At 39.0% G+C, this 25,521-nt stretch overlaps 1 protein-coding gene across 10 annotated transcripts in view; it reads right to left on the reverse strand.

The window, feature by feature from the left end:
- The window catches only part of gab1 (GRB2-associated binding protein 1), a 219,579-nt gene that overhangs the window by 16,993 nt on the left and 177,065 nt on the right, over nt 1-25,521 (reverse strand). For 5 of the 10 annotated variants that reach the window (XM_060851704.1, XM_060851709.1, XM_060851703.1 and 2 more), the window contains 5 exons: nt 19,526-19,612; nt 9,784-10,367; nt 8,574-8,618; nt 6,650-6,732; nt 5,642-5,945 (listed from right to left, as the gene is read on the reverse strand). In XM_060851704.1, coding sequence (XP_060707687.1) covers nt 5,642-5,945; nt 6,650-6,732; nt 8,574-8,618; nt 9,784-10,367; nt 19,526-19,612 — 1,103 coding nt within the window. The remainder of the gene's footprint in view (nt 1-5,641; nt 5,946-6,649; nt 6,733-8,573; nt 8,619-9,783; nt 10,368-19,525; nt 19,613-25,521) is intronic. The other 5 variants (XM_060851711.1, XM_060851707.1, XM_060851712.1 and 2 more) reach the window with 3 other exon arrangements.

Raw genomic sequence — 25,521 nt, forward strand, 5'->3', positions numbered from 1 at the left:
AAGTCCACATTTGATATGTGGGAGGCTTTCAAAGATAGGTTGAAGACAGTGTTGGATAGGGGCATGTCCCTTTGAAAACAAGGGATAGGAAAGGCAAGATTCTTGAACTGTGGATGACAGGAGAAATCGTAAAACTAAGAGGAAAAGGAAGGTCCCGGCAGCTAAGAATAGAATAGGCCTTGGAGGAATATCAGGAGAGCAGGACAATTCTTAAATGAGGAATCAAGCAGGCTAAAAGGGTCATGAAACAGCTTTGGCAAGCAGAAATAGGGAGAATCCCAAGGCCTTTTATTCTTATATAAGAAGCAAGAGAGTAATCAGAGAAAGGGTTGGTCCACTAAAGGATAAGGAAAGAAGGAAGGTTGTGTGTCAAACCTGAGAAAATGGGTGAGATTCTTAATGATTACTTTGCATCAGTGGTACACTGAGGGACAGATGGTGATGAATGCGGAGATTAGAAATAGAAGTTTGTTTACTCTGGATCATGTTGGCAGGAGGAAGGAAGATGTGTTGAGTAAGCTAAAGGATATTAAGGTGGACAAATCCCCAGGACTGGATGGGATCTATCCCAGGTTGCTGAGGGAGGTGAGAGGGGAAATAGCTGGGGCCCTGACAGATATCTTTGTAGCATCCTTAAATACAGGTGAGGTGTCAGATGACTGGAGGTCTGCTCATGTTGTCCCCCTGTACAAGAAGGGTAGTAGGGATATTTCAGGTAACTACAGACCAGTGAGCCTGACGTCAGTGGTGGGAAAGTTGCTGAAGAAGGTACTGAGGGAATTTAAAAAAATTATATTTGGAAAAGAATGGGCTTATTAGTGATAGGCAACATGGATTTGTGTGGGAGAGATTGTGTCTTACCAACTTAAGAGTGTTCTTTGAGGAAGTGACCAAGTTGATAGATGAAGGGCAGTAGATGTCATATACATGGACTTTAGTAAGGCGTTTGATAAGGTTCCCCATAGTAAACTAATGGAGAAAGTGAAGTCACATGGCATGCAGGGTATTCTAGCTAGGTGGATAAAGAACTGGTTGAACAACAGGAGACAGAGTAATAGTTGAAGGGAGTTTCTTGAAATGGAGAAAGGTGACCAGTGGTGTTCCACAGGGATCAGTGCTGGGGCCACTGTTGTTTGTTATATACATAAATGATCTGAAAGAGGGTATTGTTGGTCTGATCAGTAAGTTTGCAGATGACACAAAGATTGGTGGGGTAGCAGAAAGCATATAGGACTGTCAAAGAATACAGGAGAATATAGACATATTGGAGAGTTGGGCGAAGAGGTGGCAGATGAAGTTCAATCCAAGCAAATATGAGGTGATGCATTTTGGGAAGTCGAATTCTAGAGTCAACTATACTGTAAAAGGAAGAGCCTTGGGAAAGGTTGATGAACAGAGAGATCTGGGAGTTCAGGTCCATTGTACCCTGAAGGTGTCTGCATAGGTGGATAGAGTGGTCAAGAAGGCATATGGTATACTTGGCTTCATCAGATGGGGTATTAAGTATAAGAGCTGGCAGGTCATGTTAAAATTGTACAAGACTTTGGTTTGGCTGTATTTAGAATACTGTGTACAGTTCTGGTTGCCACATTACCAAAAAATGTGGACACTTTGGACAGGGTGCACAGAAGGTTTACGAGGAGGTTGCCTGGTATGTAAGGTGCTAGCTATTGAGTAGGTTAGGATTGTTTTCATTAGAGAAAAGGAGATTTGAAGGGAGTCCTAATTGAGGTCTACAAAATCATGAAGGTGTAATCAAGGTAGATAGAGATAAGCTTTTTCCCAGGGTGAGGGATTCAATAACTAAAGGTCACGCATTCAAGGTGAGAGGTGAAAAGTTTAAGGGGGATATACGCGGCATATACTTTACACAGAGAGTGGCCTGTGCCTGGAACGCGTTACTAGCAGAGGTAGTAGAGGCAGGCACAGTAGATTCATTTAAGATGCGTCTGGACAGATGCATGAGTAGTTGGGGAGCACAGGAATACAGATGCTTAGGAATTGGGTGATAGGTTTAGACAGTGGATTTGGATCGGCTCAGAGGGCCTGTTCCTGGGCTGTAAATTTTCTTTGTTCTAATCCCTTTCAAGTACTTTCTTGTATTAAGTATTTTGGATTTTGCTATCTCTTCACTACTTTCAGTGCCAAATATTTCACTAATGCTGCTTTAGTTGTTATGAAAAATCCAATCAAGGCCATTTTCTCACTAGCTTTTTATACCTATAAATATAACAGATGCCCATTTCCCTCCATAATATGCCAACTATCAGAGATTTGCAAAGGATGGGCAGGAGAAATAATGTTAATCACAATGGGAAACTCACTGCCTTTCTCAGATAGCTGCACGTTCATTTTGTTTCCTCTGATTAAAGAGTTAACAATGGAGTTGCGCACGAACTTCATCATGTTGATATGCTAAAAATCCAACACAGACTGAAGGAGAGTTTTTCCTCTCTATTGGTTGCAAGGGTTTTTGCAAAAGACATTTGGTGAATCTGACACACAGTTTCCAGTGAGAACTAAACAAAACTGACAAAAACGTTTGTACAAAATGGGAAAACAATGAAATGGTTAATGGAAGGGTGGGGTTGTGAATAGGATAGAAACATCAGTAAAACTTGGAGCATTCTTTGCAGTTTGGGGGTAAAGTTCATTTTTCCAGCAGGGTAAAAGAAGCTTTCATCTGCATTGACGTACCAGACCTGACCGAACCCATCAAGTGACCCAAATGAAAGTGTTTAACAGCTTTGCACCTCATAACCATATAGCACAATTGTCAAATATCCACAATTTCCACATAATTCACAAAATCTGCAATCAAACAAGGTATATCTTTTTACCTTGATAAGTTCAAATAAAAATTAATCCTCATAGGCTACCCTATCAGACTGCTTACTGAAAGCAGGAACAAATCAACTTGAAAAACTTTCTGAAAACAGTTATTGCTACAGTTCCTTCGCCATGTTACAATGAGTTCTCAATTGATAAAACTGCAAAAAAAGTTCAAATTCGAAACTATATTTTTCCAACAATAATTTTACACTCCATACTACAATGCAATCAAATGAAACAGGACTATTTGGAACTACAATGTTATAAGAAGTTTGTGAGTGCCATTGATTCCACATAATAATTGCATTTTATGACGCAGAGGTCAGCACAAATATACATCTTAGCTCATCACAACACATTTCTAATAGATACAAAGTCTTCTCCAAGGAAAAATTGATTTCAAGATAATATTTTGTTCCTGACAGCCATACCAAACATTAAGGCTAGTAAAATAAATTACTGATCTTATATAATCTGCTCCCTACGGAGGAAAATCAATCAATCAGGAAATCTAGATTTCACACCGCCTGCCTCACAATACCTTAAGCAGTACCAAATGTACCTGAGAATATGGTTTCTTTCATAATCATTTGCATATGTTTCACCAAAATTCACAGGAAACCTGGTGGATAACGAATGGACAATTTCAGACATGCCTCACATGGGATTTTTCTAGCTTTTTTTAAAAACCTCACAGCAATTGCATATTTACAAAACTCAAACAATGTGGATATTCTGGAATTAATTCCACACATGATGCTCCCTATTCCAACATTTCCAAGTTGACACACAAATCTGATAATCCATGTATTTCTCATCATTATTTAACAACAATTGCGAAAACACTCCCAGTTTGCGATAACATTTCTGATCACAAACCCAAGTACCATAAAATCAATAAACCACAAGCACCAGTTATGGTAACAACACAAGAGCACAAATTTTGTGTCTTTCAATCTACATGAGACTGTACGTCACTGATAGTTACTGACCCAGGCACTTTTATCACATTAAATGTGATCATATACCAACACTACATTAGATTTTTGATCAAAATCTAAAGTGCTGTTCTGATTGGAATTTGGCCTTATAAAAGACTTAATAGGCAACTGCCAGACATTTTGAAAAAAATGTAAGCACCCAAATAAAAATAATTCATAAAATAGACTGTTTTCTGCCACTGTAGCAATGTAATTTCAGCTCAGTAACAGTATATGAAAACTTGCTTTCAATTTAGAAGTTTAAATTTGATCTACAATCAAGCTATTGGGTTAGAGTACTGTACTTTTTGAGGGGAAAATGATCCCTCAACAGGATGGTGGTGACATTCTATCTCCACACTGAATCACCACATCAGTCTATCATTGAGAAGCAGGGGCATTGCAAGACATGGAGCTTTGATTGCATGGAAGCAAAGGATAAAGAAATAAGCCAGTGGGTATAAATGTGATTTAAGCAGATTATTCAGGTAATGTTCTTTGAAGTTTAACATGCATACATTGTCACTAGGATTTTATTGAACCATAACAAATCATATTTGTGCTGTGTGTACGTAAGTGTGAAAAACATCCAGCAAAACAATGTTTTCAAACTTGGATTGTGTTCAGATTATTTGGAGCTGTAGTACACTAGGGTCAGGTGTTGAGATGGGATTAACAGATAATACTGAATATCCATGCAAGAAAAATCAACTCTGGAAGATTGTTAATCTTTCCTCTTCCGATAGATATTAGCATCGAGATGCCAAATGTGCCTAGTGACAATAGTGATGCAAGAAACTTCAATTCACTTCCTAATGAAACTGAAAAATAATTTTTACATATTACTTTAATGCAGTTATTGTTAAAATTAACCCAGGGTCTTGGCAGCAAATGCAATGTGATTCAAGTATAAACTCAGCTAGTAGCATCCTCCACCAATAATAGCTATACAATAGAAGCATTTTGCAGTTAGGTGTACTTAAAGCCCAGGTACAATGGCACATCATATTTATAAAAACAGACAATATTCCAAAAACAAAGCAGAACATTTTGGCATTTCACAATTTCTAAAGCTTGCAGTAGCTTAAGAGAAAGTAGCTATATCACTAACTGATAAACAAATCAAGTGGTTTAATGTAAAAATGTGAGTTCAAACATATTATCAATTACAAACCAATTTTTTGATTGCGCAATTAAATTGTACAACATTTGGCTGGATAATACCATCGTTTGATCACAAGCTTAAAAAACTCTGAAAAGTTGAAAAATCTGACAGAACAATGAAAAATCATTCAAAAAATCTGCATACGGCATGATTCACTATTGCAAGTAATTTATTGTAAACACACAAAAGCATTTAAGACTGCAGATGGTCATGTAACACCTTTATTTTCCACAAAAATTAAAACTAGATTTCTCTGATTAGCGTTACTGGAAAAGATTTCCATATATTAAGCCAATAACTTATTTTGAATCCAATTTATAATCAAATTGGCACTGCATTCAGTTAGTAGCTTCTATGAAAATTTATTTTCTTTTACAAATCAAACATCTATTTTCAATCTATTTTCACTCTAAAGTCTCCAACTTCAACGTGGGAATTAGAGTCACTTAATGTTGGAGTTCCACAAATAATTCAAAACAGTTTGACTTTGAATGTCCAAGTAAAAATTGTTCACTTTTTCAATTTTTTTCGGGCAATGAATCAGAGCATATTAAGATATTTAGGTTCTATAATTTTGTATTTTTTTTTACACCCAAAAGATGTTTAGAACATGTTAAATGCTAACAAACTCACTCAAATGAAGGCAATACAGAACTACTCTTACCTTTTCTGTCAGGTTTAAGATTCCTGTCCACTGGTGGTGGCTGACAATCAGCAGTAGGAACAGGCCTCCTGGGAGGGGTTTTTGGGCTTACCCTGAAACCCATGTGCGCCGGAGGTGGGACCTGCATTCCCAGTGCAGGGAAATCAAAAGGACCAGGTGTCATAGCTACATAGTTAGTGTCCTGGATTGGTTCAGGGTGGCTGGTTGTCTGAAGGCGTGGTGGAGAATTGGCATCCATAGGTACGTAGTTCTGGTCAGCTTCTTCATTACACAAACTTGCCAGTGGCATCATACCCTTTTTTTGCTTAAAATTGAAAGGGGAAGAAACAAAGTTCTTTAAAAGTTAACTCAAGTCATCAATTTACTGTTTTGTTTTAAAAAGAAACACAGGACACCATTTTTCCTAATATCATCCTACTCACTTGGCAGAATTCTCACCTCAGAATCAGAAGCTGTTCAAACCTTACTGCTGACTAGAGTATGAGCAATAGACTGACACTACAGTGTGGTACTGAGGACATTCTGCATTGTTAGAGATGCACACCAATAATCCAGGTGGAATGTGGAGTTTTCTAGGTGTTCTTAAATAAATACACCCTAAACAGATGAACTAGGTACTTACTTGAATACTGTTTGCGAGACCGTGCAATGGGAAATTCATTAAGCACATTGCTGTGGAAACTTTTAAGTAAATAGTGTAAAAAAAACATCAGGCGAACAGCCCAAGCCTCTATGGTTCGGGCTATCTGATCCTCTTGTCATTGGAATCATGGAAGTGTGGCCTGGGAAATACTGGGATTCCAAAGTGTGAACTTCTGATGTAAGCAGTGACATGTGCAGACTTCACCAGAGGCCTGAGGTCATTCAGTGACAAATTGAGTTGGAAACCTCTCCCCATAATCGGAAGATTCGAGTCTGTGTCTTTAAGCTTTGAAACCAAAATGGTTACAACGATAATTAAACACAGTTAGATGATGGCTTACATTAATATACATAGAACATACTTACTAGGTAGCTACTAAACCCTTCCCCAAGATCGACTGAATTTGAAAATGTTCGTGGAATATCATAACTATCTTGAGGACCACAGTCTGTAACAGAAGGGGTTTCAAGATTGAGGTTACTAAAACAAACTCACCAGAAAGAATATAAAACACTAGCAATAGAAAATTTTAAAAAAAACAAAATAAATGGTTTGAACCACAACCTTTGAAATGGCTTCCCTATAAAAACGGAAGCCAATATCACTTTTTGTAGCCTTTGTTGCAGAATTACACAGAATTTTAAGAATTTAACGATTGAAATACTACACGTTTAAAAGTAACTGTTTGTCCATAACTGACAGTTGTCTAAAAGTGAATTTTGTAATACCAACCTAAGTTCATGTGCTAAAATTTTGCAATAATTGAAAATAAGAGTTTTAAAGTCACAAAGAAATGGCTTTGTTATGAATGCAATTGCACAGGATGTACTTAATGACACTGTTTTAATTCAGCCTTCACTCTCTTTCATTTTGAGGCTATATCATACTGACAGGCTTTTCAAAGCAGAAATGTACTCCAATACTGACCTGATATTTTTTGTAAAGAGTAGATACAACAGCAAGTTTTCATTTCGGAAAGGAAAATGTTAAAAAGGCTCGAGAGCGACCAGTGAGTCAGTGTAGACACTGTGTCACAGCATGGCATAATTCCAGTTTATAACAAGAACTGGCTATGTGGCACACTGTCCATCTGAGGAGGAGAAACAAAAATGAGGTACCTCCTCAAAGGGAGGAATCGACTGATGCACTCATGCATGCTTCCTTCTCTCTGGTTACAGTAGCATTCTTGTTTTAGCTGGAGGAGGTTACATCGTATGGGCTAATTAGAGAATGATGCTGCCAGTTAAAGTTAGCATATCCAATGTTCCCCAAAGACTGACAATATTTCAGAAATTGTGATTCATTTGCATAATATATTAAAAGCATTACTCCAACCTGGACCCACCACAAATGGAAAATTTTAACTTAACTTGCATTGAATTTGATGATTTAATAAACCACTGCAGGAAGATAAAAAGCTTGAAATGGGGAAAAATCGGAATACAATCTGACTGCTGCAACTTTCCAAGTAGAGTCAGCCATTTATATTGCACTGTGGCAATCACTTCACATCCAGGATCGCCAAACTCTGTCAACATTCGTACTTGACAAATAAGACTTCAGCCGCTGTCGTCAAAGCACAAATGATTTTTCAGATTGGACAAAAGCCAAGTTTCCTGTACCATACAACAAAATAGAGTCATAGTGGTGTACAGCAAGGAAACAGACCCTTCCATCTACCTTGTCCATGCTGACCAGTTATTCAAAATAAATCCAGTTCCATTTGCCAGCATTTGGCCCCTATCCCTTTAAACCCTTCCTATTTGTTTACTCATCCAGATGCCTTTTAAATGTTGTGTAATTGTACCAGCCTCCACCACTTCCTCTGGCAGCTCCATACATGCACCACCCTCTGCGTGAAAATGTTGCTCCTTGGGTCCCTTTTAAATCTTTCCCCCCTCTCACCTTATACCTATGCCCTCTAGATCTGGACTTCCCCACCCCAGGGAAAAGACCTTGTCCATTTACCCTATCGATGCCCCCCGTGATTTTATAACCCTCAGCCTCCGACACCCCAAGTAAAATAGCCCCAGCATATTCAGCCTCTCCCTATAGCTCAAACCCTCCAACCCTGACAATATCCTTGCATATCTTTTCTGAATCCTTTCAAGTTTCACAACATCCTTCTCAAAGCAGGGAGATCAGAACCTACACATTGTTGTAATATAATAAATTATTACATATTTCAGAGGAGGTGGGATAACATGAAAAAAAATTGCATTGTTAGCACTTCACATCACACATTATTCCAATCGGACAACAAATTAATGGCAGTATGTGAACACACACCTGGCTGGCTTAGCTCCAGAATACTGGTGGCAGAAGTATCTGAAACTTTAAACAGGTTAATGCCAACATTGTTAGTAGAACAAACTTAGAAACAAATCAATTTGAAAAAAGTATGATTGATTCATAAACATTGTTGCCTGAGGCACTATCCCACACATTAATCTCTAGAATTACACAATGGGACAATTTTTCTTTATTATGTGATACAATTGAGGCCATGACGTAGTTCCTTGTTCCAAAGACCTGACATTCACTCATAATGGCTGCATAATAGGCTCAGAGAAACATGTACTGAAGTTGCTAATGGACAAGCTCAGACAGGAGTTAGGCTTGTGGTAGAGGCGTGACTTATAGATTTCTCTTCAGAAACTTTGAAGAAATCGGTCCATGTTTAAAGCAATGCCATAACAGTCAACAGCATTTCTGAATCATGTCTGTCAACAGATGAACATCAACTTGCATTTTATACAGTAGAGTACATTTTAAACACTGAAAGCCAAGTCCCTTGGTTTTTAACATATGTAAATTATATATTATTCTGAAATAGGCTTACAATGGAAAAGGATGCTCTTCCCAGGAACTGAATTTTCTCCTTCAAAACTTGTCTCCACTCTAAATCTCAGTAAGAAGGCATTTGACAGCAAAGATTTCAGAGCGAATCTGAGCACTAGAATTCCTCGTATCATTAAATTTTATTCCTGAGTCATACTTCTGGACAAGTATGAGCTTGTCAACATTTTGGCTTTTATAAAAATCTTCATGACTTGTCCTTATTGTTACAACTTCAAGTTTCAGAAAAAGTACTTTCCCTCAACCCCACTTCCTTCAACTCTTCATCTAAAGGCATTGATCAAATATAATTGTGTGGACATCTAGTACCTCAAGCAGTTCTTGAAAGTTTATTACTGACTCAATAGCAAATGCTGTTTGACAAATCTAACACAGAGGGAATCACAGACTAACCTCTATCCTGCCCACACTGACATATTATTTTTGCAGGAAAGAGCATTGTGTAGCAGTCAGTACAGGCAGCTGCTTTACTTTTCCTTCCATTAACCCTGGAGTAGTGAGGCCAACCACACTATTCTTGCAATCCCAGCTGCAACCAGATACCTCGGTACAACCTGGCAATGCAACCCAAGTCCTTTTTGGTCTTTGTAGAATTCAGTGAATAAACAGAGAGATCAGAGAAAGTATATATTGAACCGACCTTTTCTTAGCCAATGGCCTTCAACAGTGCCAATGGTATTGCTTCGAAGAGTTTTGCCTGACGTGGGAACGCTGTAATTAGTATCAGCCTCTGAGGATGATCGAGGTACAAAATAGGTGTCCACAGGTGAACGGTCATGAGATAGAGAAGGTTTAGGTGGGCGAGGTGGAGGAACATCTGGTATAGGTTCTAACTTTGAGCAACTTTGACTCAGGGTCCCCTCCATAGAAGGCCGTGGAATCTGGTAAGTACCTCCAGGTGTTGGTGGAATATCGTAACAGACAGATAACTGTCTCATTTGAATTTCCAGACCAGATATCCTTGAGGGTGTATTAAATACACGTGAATCACCTTCAATGTCAGCAATCAGGTCTTGAGAATAACTCCTTGGCAGGTTGTAAAGGCTTGAATCTGTAGATGTGGAAGTATTTCTGGGTGGCGGAGAATCATAAAAGCTTTGCTGTGAAAAGAAGCCATTTATAGCCTGTTTAGATGCAGGGGGCGCTGGGGGTTTGTGTGAAGGTACATTGTCATTGCAGTCAGTTTCTGATGATGTGGACTTGGTCAAAGAATCTGCATGAAACCTGAAAAACAAACCAGAAAACCTCAAAAACTGTTCATTATGTTAGTTCATTATGTTCATAAGGTTAGAAAAGTAATGAGTCTAAAATCAAGCTACAATTAGCAGTCTTTGGTGATTACTGATTTGGTGGGGGAGGGGAGGTAATTTAGCAACCCCAACTTTTCTTCTGGATAATCTACAAGTTAGAATACCTGGTTGAATTTTTAAAAATTGTTAAAACAGGAAATGACACAGAAAACAAGTGTTCAGTGCTGATCTCACGTGCTTCAATTTAACCAATTATGAAAGAAAGGGTAGGGCTGCTACCAGCATACACATTAAATAATCACTTCAATCAGCAGACAGAAGAAAGTAAATTCATTGGAATGCATACATGCAGACAAGGAATTTTACAGTTCAACTTCCAATCAGATTTCAGTGCCTTGGTGAGAATTTTTCACTCAAATGTAAACCAATGAGTCTCCATAAACCCATTATCCAATACTCTATTATCTTACCTTGCATCAAGTCCTACTCATTATTAATCCTGTCCTCACCAATGTCTAGTGAACTCTACTGCCCCAGTGCCTCAAAATGTAAAATTCCCATCCTGATGTTCAAATGAAAAGCTCTTTTACTCAAGTAGATTACAGTCCTCAGTAAGTACAAACAGTACTTTAAGTACCAATTTCTGTAGAAGATCTATATATATCTACACAAGAGCTGCTGGACAGAAACAAATTATTTAAAACAAAGTTGGTAATGTTGGATGCGCGCAAGAATGAAATGAAAACTGATCATGAAAAGTCTGCTACTGTAATCAACTGCATTTCCATGATTTTCAGTGTGCAAATATTTTCCAGTTGATCGGAAAATGTACATCAATTTGTTTCAATCAATACAAGAGCCTCACTTGGAAAGATACAAACCAGTTAAAGGATGAAAGCTAGTATCTGGTTTCATTTTAACAATGGAAAAAATGGCTATTGTATCAAGTTAATTATAATACCAAGAGCAGAATAACATTTAGAATTTCCATAAACAATAAAGAGAGGCTTTGTTCATCAATGAAATTGACTGAACTTGGTTTTACAGTTAGTATTACAGACCAAAGCATTGCTACTTTGGTTTAGACACAGAACTGGTCCCTTAGATTTTCCTTGAAGCAATATGGCTGAGAAATGAAACAAATCCAACCCAGTGTGGAGAAACTTCCAGCTTCACTTTTGTGGCGAGGCTGCAACACGTGCTTCTGCATGGCATTTCTATGGAGGCAAAAATTGTCAATTCCCAGCATATCTTGTGGCCATGTCACAGGTTGTGCATCTTCTATTCAAGTTCCTTTCCAGGTGTAATCTGGCCACTTTAAAGGATATGAAGTTTGTCTGCATTGTAGAGACTGGCGAGACAAAAAAAAAAGACTATTGGGAGATCACACCAGGGAGAACTTGGGACAGAGTCAGTTGGTTAGTGCTCTCAAAGCAGAGGTTTGGTACTTAGAAGCAGAGAAAATGGCTGGAGGCAGCAGAGCAGTGGACTGGAAACGGCTAACAATAGTCAGGGCTCAAGAAAAATTCTGGAGTAGCTAAGAAGGTAGAGAAAGTTTGCTGGCTGTGTTCCAAACGCACGATCACTTCCATTTAGAACAAGGGCAGCAGATACATATTTTGCTATTCCTTCAGTGTTGCTGGGTCAAAATCCTGGATATCCCTCTCTAATAGCATTGTGAACGTACCTGCAGCACATGGACTACAGCAGTTGTTGTGGTTCTGTTCGCCGAGCTGGGAATTTGTTTTGCAGACATTTCGTCCCCTGTCTAGATGACATCCTCAGTGCTTGGGAGCCTCCTGTGAACTGCTTCTGTGATGTTTCCTCCGGCATTTATAGTGATTTGTATCTGCCGCTTCCGGTTGTCAGTTCCAGCTGTCCGCTGCAGTGGCCGGTATTTTGGGTCCAGGTCGATGAATCAGTGGTGATTCAATCAACAAACACATCGACCTGGACCCAATATACCAGCCACTGCAGCGGACAGCTGGGACTGACAACCGGAAGCGGCAGATTCAAATCACTACAAATGCCGGAGGAAACATCACAGAAGCGCTTCACAGGAGGGTCCCAAGCACTGAGGATGTCACCTCGACAAGGGATGAAACGTCTGCAACACAAATTCCCAGCTCGGCAAACAGAACCACAACTAGCACCCGAGGTACAAATCATCTCCCAAACTTTGAACTACAGTAGTTCAAGGCAGCACAGGCAATAAATGTTGGCCCAGCCAGCAACACTCATGTCCCATGAATAAAGATAAAAATTAGATTAGGGTTAAGCCCCAAGAGTCATTGATAGGTCAGTGCAGTTGATAAAGGGGTGAATGAAGCCCACTATCAGTAGTTAGGGCATTTGCAAAAATATTGAAACTTGATAAAGCCCAGGCAGTACCAGCTTGGTGAAACTAGCTGTCTGTGAAAGGACTGGCCTTGTATCTTCAATGTGGGAATGCAGCCTCAGGATTCCACAGCAACACAATGCTGGGAGAGGGAGAGTGGAGAGTGGAGAGTGGAGAGGGGAGAGGGGAGAGGGATTAAACAACCAGGATATGAGTATTGGCATTCCTTGTAAATGAGACAAAATAAGTTAGGAATAAATCAGACATCAGGTGACTTTTTCTCACATTAATTTGCTTAATTTTGTCTTTGTTAAATGTGCCTCTCAAAAATAGAGAAATCTTCTTCCATTACAAAATACATATCTTTAGCTGTTCTTCATTTGATTCTACACGAATAGAAATCTTTCAACATGTCAGTTTAAACAGGATTTGCCTGGCCCTTCAGTGTTCTACATTGGCTGCAGTCTGGGACAAAGTCCACAATATTGTGCAGCAATAATTTAAACACAGCAAGTTAGTTATTTTGACTGAATTTGCTGACACTAAAGAGTGAGAAGTTAACTTCCATATTTCATCATAACATGAGGGAATACTTATATACCTGTCAGATTGTGCAGCAGCATTTTCATTGAAAAACTAATAGTTGGAGACTCAGCCTATCAGACAGAATCTTTAGATATAAAACAGAAATTTCAGATTTGGACCTTATTTCATCTGAAGCACTAAATTTAATCTATTCTCTCCACAGATGCTGTGTCCTCCCAGCACCTTCTGCTTGGTTTCAGCAACTGCAGTATTTTCTGTTTACCCACATTTTCAAAGAGCTTGATCTCAACCCTCAGACTGAATTTTTCCGACAGTAATGTATAGAAAAATCTTAATGAGTCAAATCCCAGGGGACTGTCTTCCACTGTGGGTTAAGCAGAGCTTCACGATAGCACAGGGCATCAAATTTGTGACATGAGTACATCTCTAGTTAACCTAACATGCTGACAAAAGTCTACATACGACATACTGAATCATTCTAAAATGTATTGCTTGCTGTTTTCCAGATTTAAATTCTGAATAGAAAGTACAGTAGAGGAGCAAAGAAGAACTTCATTCGATTTATTCACAGCCTATCATCTGGTGGCCCTAAAAAGGCAGGCCAGGGTTTAGCACTGGAAATCTCTGCAGTTTTCTTCTAATGCACTGTTTTTGAAAGCATGTGATACAATCCCCCATGCTGTCAATGTAGTAAAAGGTGTTTTCAGTACAAAGTCTCAGAAAATCTCCACCGCCTTTACAGATTGTCCACCTTTGATTAAATTTTCACAGTTGTCTCCGCTGGAATTTCCATGCTGGCTTCCAAAGACAAGTACAAGTTGCCTTGTCATTAGATTGGTTCACCTCATCCTGTTCAATACGGTGCTGTATAGTTGTAACCAGTCTGAATGCAATATAGTAAATGCAGTTTGTAGTCCTGGTTTCTGGTACCAACTTCCTCTAAGAGGTTGGATTGTGATCTTGGATCTTATCCCTGGCCTTGATAAGCTGAGAAATCAACCACCATCAGTTGTAGGACTTTTGGGTTCCCAGTCACATCTGATCCATTGGCTGCAGCTTGGCCATGGTGTTACCTTTAAACTTGTACTGCTCAAAGTTGAATACCTCAAACATGTGTACCACATACCATCAAATCCAAAGCAGTGACTGTCAGCACCCATAAAACTCTATTCTTCACACAACTGCACATACTTTCCAGACAGGGTCATTGCATAATCATGAATAGGCCTTCTGAAGTTACAAAAGCAGTTTTCTCTTAAGCAGGACATAATTTTCAAATCCAGGTTGCAAACCCAGCACCTGGATGGTTTGTGGTTTCCAAACCTGCTCTGCAACCTGAAATGTACTTACCCTTCAGGGCTGAGTTTAGAATCCAGTTACTGGTACTCAATGTAACCAGACTGCCAGCAGCAATGATGGGACTTGCATTATCTTGCCTAAGAATGCAGGTGCCAAATTGGAGGGTCAGAAGTCTAATTGAAAGTGGCCATATGGCCCCCAGGAGATGTAACGCACATGACCTGGTACAACACTCCCTCAGATTCACTTTATAGAAAATGGTTCCACTTCTCTTTGTAAGTCAGTCAAACGGGTGTCTATTAATGTGCCTCAGACTGTGTTCATCAATTTACATATTGAAAATTTAGTCTTGTCCTGCCAGGCCCATTAAAAAGCCCTTTAGGTAGCTGAAAGGGTTACTAGTTGAGGTTTAGCAGGTCTGCCCTCATTTTCAAAGTGGAATATAGTCTGAAGGCATCTAGATCCAGACAGATGCCTTTCACTACCATGGTTTGCAAAACATACTCACATCTGCTCCAAATTCACCCCAACTAAAAGTACAACCTGCAGCCTCCGTTATAAAGGTTCGACAATCTTCCTTAGCTTAATTCCAAGTTGGCAGGGTAATCACTTTCTCCAATCAGAGTACCTTAAATGACACATCAACATAGGATACCCTCATTCAGTTTCCAAGTCATAGAACCAGCTGTTCCTAGGACTAATGCAATGAGACTATGGAACCTCTCACATTCACAGGTTTCACACTATTTTTGAAAGGTTTTCCTCTTTAGCACTGACAAGGTGTTGCAGGGCAGAAGTGGGTACTTCAGATGCTGGAGATTAGAAATCAAGAGTCAAGATTAGAGTGGTGCTGCAAAAGTACAGTAGGTCAGGCAGCAGAGGAGCAGGAAAGATCGACGTTTTGGGCAAAAGTCCTTCATCAGGAATGAGGTGTTGTAATAGAGCGTTTCAACAAGAAATGTCCTGCAGAAGACCAGGACAACCCTAATGTCAAACACAATAGGGTGCACTAGGTTAATACAATTTTTCAAATCAAAATTGATTCCTTTTTGGTATATCCTGGAGGGTTTCACAGAACGTATCCAGGCGGCCATTTTGAGAATGGGCATTGTGGTCTTCGTGCTCAAGACAACGCAGGGTATAAAAGTATTTTGTGATTTTGCACACAAGACTACCGGTCTTGTTAAGATGTCCTTCGGAACTTAACCTACAATGGCTTGCCTTTCTGTTCAGTTACCTTCGCTATCTTCCAAGAATCTATCTTAAGCCTTTGTTATTTTTAATTACACACTGCACCTGGCTATATCATGGTAAACACAATGTTAATTTTAGTTATGCTGACACCATCCAGCTCTACCTCACCATAACCTCATTTGACTCCTCCACTGTCAGTGAATCAGACTGTTTAATCCATGATCCAGTATCGGACAAGCAGGAAATTTCTCCAATTAAAAAAGAACAGGAAAACCATACGCATTGTCTTGGGAGCTACTCAATTCCCTACTTACTGGCTCCCTGACAACTGTGGGAGTTGCCCTTAAGATGTGCTTCTCACCATATATGTGGGCTACCGAGTTTCACTTCATCCATCTTAGCTTATCCTTTGCTGAAACTCTTTCAATTATCTCTCAGCTTCTGCTTAAAGCTGCGATAATCAAAACTCTATTGTCCATTAGATGCTGCTCCTTTTAGTTTTATAATATTGTCATTAAAAACTTTTTAAAGTCTTTTACAAAAGCAACTATATATAAAAGGAATATAAAAATACAAAAAGATAGAGGTAGTACAACAGTGTGATATCACAATACTCTTAATAATAAACTACCTACTATTCTACCAGAACAAATGTATCTACTTAACTTCAACTAAACTATGATCTAATTAAAAGTTAAATTAAGGTTAATTCAAATTAACTTAGAATAATGTGATGTAGTTTAATTTATTTCACTCACCACCCCTCCACAAAAGCTCCCATCCCTGGGACCACCAGTTATTGTACCCGTATTTCTTCCACGAGTCGCCCAAAATGACTACCACAGCTACATCACAGCCCCAATTAACATTGCCGATAAGTCTGTCACGTCTTATAAAACCGCTGTTTTTTTGATGCACCACATTTGTAAGATAGTCTTGGGGGAGATGCTCCATCACCAGCCTGCGCCATCCCAGAAGATCTGGAGTTTTTCTAACATCTAATTCATTAGAATGTTCTTCCTCGCACAGTGTGTAAGAATGCTACATAGTCTCTTCCCATGTTCCCCCAAAGAGGGCAAGTTTGGCAACCCCAGAAAAAATACTGGATCCACCTCGATTTCAATTCCCAGGATGTCCTTCAGCTCCTTTACTATGGCACTTCAGCATCTCCGGATCTTACAACATGACCAGTAGTAATGTTGGAGAATGCCTATACTGATGTTACATTTAGGACATCCTGGTGACACTCCCCTCTTGAACTGAGCTAGCCTCTCTGGCACCATATAAGCCCTGTGTAAAAGCTTCAATTGCATAGCCTGCACTTTGTTACATATCAAGATATTCTTTACATTTTCCCATATATCTCCCCGATGTTTCCAATGAAATATCCTCTCCTGGTACCCGATTCCAAGTCCCACAGAGCCTCTCCAAGTCTGCTAAAGTACGCCCTTTCTGTAAATAATAGAGTACTAACCGAAAGAGTGCCCGTGCACTGGGGCACTCTCTGCTCCATGTCTGACTTGTAAGGCTGAGCCAGGAGTGTGGTCCGCCTCTGTATATAATCCCTTACCTGAAAGTACTGGAACAGGTCCCCATTAGACAATCCATATTTCTGACTTAGTTGACTAACCAACATCAAGACCTCTCCCTCGAATAAATTTCCCAAACAAGAGATTCCCTTATTCTCTCATACCTTAAAGCCGGAGTCCATTGCCCCAGGTTTAAATCCTGGAGCTCCTGCCAACTGGGTAAATGGAGAGGTCCGAAACCAATTGCCCTTGTTATCCAAGGAGCAGGAGAATCGATGTTTCGGGCATGACATGGATTCTCCTGCTCCTTAGATGCTACCTGACCTGCTGCGCTTTTCCAGCAACACATTTTCAGCTCTGATCCTCAGCATCTGCAGTTCTCACTTTCTCCTGCCCTCATTATCCTCTAAGCTTTCACCGTATTCAAAATGCTTGGACTCTTACATTGCTTGGTCATGGATTTCATCTCATCCATGAACATTAGATTAACTAGAGGACATTTCGACCAAGCAGCTTCAACATCATGCCAAATCGACACCAAATTCCCCTGCACCCAGTCACCCACATATGCTAACAGGGTGCTTAATTGATATCTCTTCAAGTCCAGAAGGTCCAACCACCTCCACCTTTCCCTGCTGTTTCTCCCCCCACCCCCTCCCCGTTCTGAGGGAGCTGCAATTTAGTAAATGTAACTAGGAGGTGCCTGCGACACAAAGATGCTGCTCCTTTAACAAGGTTATGTTGTCCTTGGTTTTTGTTTCCCCCAGCGTGGTCTAGTTTGGATGTGTTTTAGGGCCAATTTGATTATAGATAACAGATACTGCCTCAGGCAAAAGGTATGTGAATTAAAACAAAAACACTCGTGCAATGAAAAGGGAGTGGCCAGTTCTCCCAGCTCAGCTCTTCTCTGGTCTGGTCTTAGCAAGCAGTCAGTTTTTTGAGGCTGCTGGTCAAAGAAGCAGCTCAAAGGAAGGTGTTCCATGCTAAATCTCCCTACCATCTCTCTCTTCTGTATGTCCCATTGTTTGATTTGACCTTTTTTGCTAAGGGATATTTATGTGCATTGTTGCTGGAATTTGGAACAGCATCATTAGGTTGGGATAATCTGTTGGGTTTTGGATAGGTTAAGTTATTCTATATTCTGTTCTCTCGTGGTTAGGCCAGCTGCATCTCCCCTGGAATATCGACGTAACACCTGCTTAAAACAACTAGCAAAGTTAGAGTCTGGCTACTTTCTTGAAGTGTTGAGGGGGTCTGGCTTGGACCATAACACCACATCCGTATTTCCAACAAGCCCTGTTTACCAGTCATCCCGTGGCCACTGACCTACATTAGCTCCCTATTAACAAACATCTTCATTTTTAAAAAATGCATTTTTCTTTTCAAATGCCTCTAACTCTGTCATTTCTACTATGATAGTCCTCAGAGACAACTGTACGCAATTAACTATGGGTTCTTGAGCAACCCCCATTTAATTCCTCTATCAATGGTGCCATGCCTTTGACTACTCAGCCCTAGGCTTTGGAATTCCTTCTCTAAACCAGTCCAGCTCTCTCTGATTCTTCAAGATGCTCCTTAAAATCTACCTTTTGACCATCTTCCCTGACATAGTGCATATATACATGGACATGAGTATTTATGCACCATTACATACAAAATAATACATTTTTTATATACAAGTGTACATGTCAACCATTTAAAATGACAGTGACTTTTTTCCCAGAAATCCTAACATTCAATGATAATTCAATCATGACTTATCCCAGAATATTCCTTTAATTGTATAAGTGTTTAGTTGACCTTTGCTTTTCATTGGATTCTGCTACATTTAAATGTTTTTCCAACAGCATACAAAATTATAATCCATTTACACAGCTATCCAACTTAATGAATAGTATAAGATGATTATATAAAACATTTTCTCAAGGGTCTACCTTGGGTAAGATTTGATCAAGTGCCATGCAACCCTACCCAGTATTCTGAATTAATCAGGTACAAGGCACACACCATCCATCTCCCACAAAATGGTTAATTTCACAAAATCCATCATAAAAATTAGCAGGAAGCAGACATATCAAGGTTAGAAATATCAAGCAGTGGCAAAAGTGCAGTTTGCAGAGTGGAAAGCCAAATTATTTCTGCCACACAGATCAATCCCGAAATGGTGGGAACAGCACACGAGTCTATGTTTTCACTACAGACCCAATTACAGTTCATTAAACTCACTGCTTGTGAATTGGATGCTTTTTGCTTTCAAAATCTTCCAGCAGGAGATACTCGTCCCCTTCTTCTGTGGCAAAGGATGATGTTCGGCTATTTCACAGAGGAAATGGTTGATTACAACATAACAAAGGTTCACCTAATTTCAGTGCTGATTGTAATAAAGAGCTCAAATAAACAGAAGGAAACATTAATTTGTGTATAAGTGCCATCTCTGATTGATGTTCAGCTGAGAACAAAGCAGTATGTTACAAAATTTAATGAATCTGCAACCTTTTAATTCTGTGTATCTGTTAGATTATAAATGACATCAAACAAATTGAAATTTATGAGTATAAAATATAACTAAAGCACAGAGAAATGATTGAATAACTTGTTCTTTTAATCTTCAGAGTTTAATGCCCAACATATTTTAGTAATTGTAAAATATCGGTTTTGTATCAAAAGCTGCCTTCATTATGGTTTCTTTCAAGGGTTATTGTCAAGGATAGAATCAAGCTTAAAGTTTTTCTGAAGAGTGATATAATACTGTCAAAATACGTTGACTTCCAGTGTATCTTCATTGTATATTTATGGCTACAATTGTAGCTTTGTAATTTGCTGCAAGTTTATAGAAGCTTATGCCAACTAGCATTAGCAACCTTGAAATCTCTCGCTGAGCTAAGGGATGGTCACGAAGAGCAAATGAAACGCAATGCAATGCCAACTTTATTCTTTTGTGGTAGACTGGCATTGCCAGCAAGCCTTACTTGGCATTTGTTGCACATCCCTAATTGCTAGTGAATTCATTGGTTTGCTGGAGCTTTGCAGAAGGCAGTTGAGACTCAACCACCTTGTTGAGATCAGGAGGGACGTGGGCCAAACCAGGCAAAGACTGCGAGATTGTCTGCGTTGAAGGGCAGTAATGAGCCAGATGGTTTGTTTTTAACTAAAAATGGTCATCATTATAAGACTAGCGTTCTAGATTTTATCAGCTGGAAATTTGAATGTATTGGATTTAAAGCCATATGTCTAGAGCATTGGTTTGAGCCTACAGATTACTCGTTCAGCTATATTACCATCACACAACTGTCTCCAAACCTTGTTTCTCTCTGAGCCTTATCTGCTAGGTTAAAATGGTAGAAGATGGCAATAATATTGATTATGGTGCAATAATGACCCATCTGCTATGATTTTATGAAAAACATTTATCAACCTACTGCAAATTAACTGAGACAGCCTCAACTAAAGTCCAAGCAGGTTTTGGAACACGACAAAATTCTCAATCTTCGCAATTTTAATCAGCGGCTATAGGAGAACTAGAAGGAAAACAAAACAGTTACGAGTTGGAGCTGTTTGAGTTTTGATCTAGAGGGAGTATACATTTGAGAATACTTGATGCAGATGGTAGATGCAAAATGTAGAACCATGTTCATGATTAACCTAAAGACAATATTACTTGGCACTAAATAAGCTAAAAAGATAGGTGTAGATGAAATTCAATACAAGGCACTTGTGCAGATGGTTTTCCTAGTATTGTTGGCTATGCAGAATGGTCATATATTGTTTGCAATCTCACAGATTTAGTTTACATGATCACTTATACAGCAGTTGTAACAGAAAGGCCATTTCGCCCATACGTTATGTTCTTTGCCAGAATAACAGAGTTATGTCCACACTCTTATTCCACTAGCCCACCTCTTCAAACTTATCATCAACCTCCTCACAGTTCACAATGCTACAAACCTGCAAATTCTAAACCTGTGCCAGGCTGTCTAATGATCAATTTGTATCAAATAAAGCAGCGATCCAAGTATCAACCTCCTGATCTTTCCCATTGCCCTGGAAATTTTCTTCAGTTACTTATCCTATCCCTTTTTAAAGTCCTGATTTTATCTGCCTCCCCCATACTCTCAGGTTGTGCATTTAAGACCCTAACAATTTGCTGCGACGATGCTTTCCCCCATGTTGCCCTTGATTTTTCACCAATGTTGAAGATTGTCCTCTGGTTATCACTCTTCTGCGAATTCAAACAATTTCTTACTATCTGCTCTGTCTAAACAGCTTAAGATTTTAAACATTTCTATTAAGTCTTCTCTCAACTTTCTCTTAGCAGAGAGCAAGCCCAGCTTCTCCAATTTATTCACAGTGAAACCCCTTATCTCTGGAATAATTCTCAACTTTTTTTAAAACAAACTTTCAAAAGCTTTCATTTCCTGCAATGTAATCACTCAGACTGGACACAACTCTAGATGAGGCCAAAGCTATGTTTCACCATAAAAATCCCATCATAATTTCTTTGCTTTGTCTTCCATTCCTCTATTTATAAAGCCCAACATCTCTTGAGCCTTTTTAATCCATGATTTCAACCTACCCTATCAATTGCAAGGATTTTGCACATACATCCCCTGTTCTGTTTTTGTGTCCTCTTCAGAATTGTCCCGTTTAGTTACATTGCCTTTCTTCAATCTTCCTACCAAAATACATCACTTCACAGCATTTAGTTTGTCATATGTCTGCTTATTCCACTAGCCCATCTCTTCAAACCTATCATAAACCTCCTCACAGTTCACAATGCTACAAACCTGCAAATTTTAAACCTGTGCCAGGCTGTCTAATGATCAACTTTACTAATAAAACAGTGATCCTATGTATCAACCTCTGGGCAACCCCACTGTATACCTTTCTCCTGTTTGAAAACAGGCACTAACCATTATGTTTCAACTACTTTGCCTTTTCTTGTACTAAGGTCATAAACTTTGCAATTCCCCAGTCCTCAGTTTTTACTCCTTGATCTCAAGTCAAATGGAAGATTATGGCCAGCGCACCTGTAATTTCCTTTACATCCTTGGATAAGTCTCATCTGTTCTGGTCCTGGTCCTGGTGACATACCAACTTGATGTACAGCCAATCTCATCTTTATTTTGTTTTAGTTTAACAAAATTACATCCTCTTTCACTAATTTTGGCAGCACCACCTTCCCTAATACGATCAGCAGATCATAAACCACAATCATGAAAATAAACAGTGGTCACCTGGTTCATCTCATCTCATTCAAGCAACCTCCCATTGTCTTCTGTCACAGTATCCAGATGGTTGTCATGGAGATGACTTTAGCTTTTTTTCAGAATTAAACAAGTTGCTTCGATAGCATTCGAATAAAATGAGTATTGCTGAAAATGAAACATGAAGCTTTATCTTGCAATCTTCAGGACAGTATCAAATGCCAAATCTCAAAGGAAACAACAATTTATATTATATGAGAAGAGAACGCTGATTTGATGGCAAGTGATTTGTCTGGTTTGAATTTGAACAACCAATAAGCATTTTTTCTATGCAGTATAAATAGTTGCCTCCTTTGAAATTTGGTATTCCTGCAGTTCTATCCTGATGAGTGCAAGCTGAAAATAGTCAAGTTCTAGACTACCAAGCAATTATTTGAAAAAAAAATGGTTTAACTTTCCTATTAAGATAATTGCAACAACATCGAGAGATGTGCAGGTTAGATGGATTAGCCATGAGAAATGCAGGGTCACAGGGATAGGATAGTGGAGTGTGATGCTCTTTGGAGAAATGGTGTGGACTCGATAGGCCGAATTGCCTGCTTCCACTCGTAAAGATTCTGTGAACTAGACAAAAACAAGTGTTTTAATCATTTAAGTATAACTGTTTTACTTGTGATGCGAGTGAGGCTGCAGAGTAGCCGCACCATGCGTAGGGTCCTGCCCGAAGCTCATCTGCTCTGTCTGTTTTTACTTTTGTTTTATCCTTCTTTCACTGTTTATTTTCTTAATGTATACATTCTGTGGGAGGGAGTTTGTGCGGCACTGAGGAGATTGGTGTGGAGGAGACCAAGCCCAGGTGAGGTGGAGTCGAGCCATCAGGTGGTGAGTGAGCCCAAAGCGGTGGTGAGATCAGGCTGCCCCAGATTGAGTTTGGCACAGACAGGAGGCGAAGCCCGGCATTCTGCTCGAAGGACCGTAATGCTGAACTGCTTGTTTCTTTAATTTTTCTAGTCCACTTTTAAGATCCTGTGTGAAAATACCTTTGTATCTAAGATGGTGCCATAAGTGGCCACTTTGTAAACTTGTCACTGTACTCATTTGAGAACGTGACAACAAAAATAAATATAAAGAAAAAGAATCAAAAAAGGAAGATAAATCGAGAAGAGGGAGGACAGAGAGGAAATGTTAGGTCCCAGATTAATAATGCAGATTAATTAAGAACTTGACAATAAACCTAATTCTACAGGCAAACTTCAGACTTTTGTATTGATTGTAGGAAGTCACAGTTTTAGACTACTTAGCTACTACTTTGACCTGGACCTTCAAAACCAATGCTGCAGTTATAAAAATTCAAGGTAGCGTGAAAGAGGCAATTGCAGACAGAAGATAATTGTTACTTATAGATTCAACAGTGTTCACTTTCCTTGTAGAAGTATTGTTCTGAATATTCTTGCATCTAGGTTTGTAGAAATACTACATCAGGCAGAAAACAACTAGTATTCTTTCTCAGAACTGGAAGTAAAGAGAGATTTTTAAGTGAACCATAGATTCCCAAAGGAATCAATGTTAAAGCCATGTTAATGCCTTTAGACAGGTTTCTGCAAAAAAGGAAAACTTCAGTCATTCCTGGCTGAAATAACTTACAAAATAAAATGCATCACAAACCTTCAAAGAAATACAATACATAATAAACAAAGTATTTAGAAAGAGTCTTATTGTGTTTCCAATGCAGTAAAGTGGCAACATTATTAATAATAATAGCTGCCATGACATAGCTGCATGCTTGGTTGCACCTGTGATGTCACATTATTTATTTACCACATTAAAGGCTAGACTACAAACCTGAGCTCATGTTTTATAGAAATCCATTGATTTCACACCAAAGTCTCGGTCATAAACTGCATTGTCTCCTGCAGGTTACTAAAGAGACTTGTGGTCTCTATGAAGACCCCATATGAAGCCTGCGAGAATCCCAAAGTTTAAAAGCCACACTCCAATTTTACACATTGTACAGGTAGTGTTCCACCTAGTGACGGCCTTAGCCACAAATGCAGCCTTAAAAAAAATACATTTGCTTAGATCACATTACTTTTAGAAATACCAGTCTCCATCTTGTGGCAGACAATAGTCCCTGTTGATAACAGCAGATGTCCCAAGATTACCTGCATTTGCCACTGGATGGAGCCTAGAACTTCAGTGCAAGTTCAGTACAGGAGCCAGGAGAATAGAGTGGTTGAAAAACAGGAGAGAAGTGTCAGAAGTAAAGATGGGAAGGGGAGGAGGAGGAGGGGAACTGAGAATGAAAGTAGAAAACTGGTGAAAGGTCATGTGCACATGAAAGCCACAAAAGAGAAAGTCCATGGACAACTAAGTGAAAATGTCAAAGTTAAACATATACTGTAAGCCTGGGACTCCAAAATAGGGATTAGGACCCCAAGTGGGTTGCAAGCTGGAATTATGGCTGTTATGGAGCTCTGAGCAAGTCATTAACAACCAAACTCCCACCTTAACAGGCCGTTGTTATGGGAAGCACTGCTCTAACTACTTCATCAACATTAAATCAACATTAATTATGAACTTAATGTATGTTCTCTTTTGAAGTTATAAAGTTTTTGGTGCTGTTAGATAAATACTGGGATGATGCAAATGTTCATTTAAAGAGACTCTAGACACCTTGCCATGTTCCTGAGGAATCCTTTGTATTTCAATTTGAAAGTGCTCAGAGCTGATTATACCAATGATGTGTGAAAAACAGAATTATTTCACTGAAAGTAGATAAAATACATATTAAAAATAATAAAAATGATATAAATATGCTGGTAAATTTAGAGAAAAAAAATCTCAAAATATTCAATTTTCACATTACATATTCTGTTACCGTATGTTTCAGTTGCTTCAGTATTTTTTATCAAGTGTTTATTTCACATTAACATGTTGGGTGAATGCATTTCCAAAACATCTTTTGAAACCTAACTTCTAAGCATTAAACAATGATTGTTGCAAATCATTCAGAATAGA

This window comes from Hemiscyllium ocellatum, chromosome 36 (assembly GCF_020745735.1).
Source record: "Hemiscyllium ocellatum isolate sHemOce1 chromosome 36, sHemOce1.pat.X.cur, whole genome shotgun sequence".
NCBI classification, from domain to species: Eukaryota; Metazoa; Chordata; class Chondrichthyes; order Orectolobiformes; family Hemiscylliidae; genus Hemiscyllium; species Hemiscyllium ocellatum.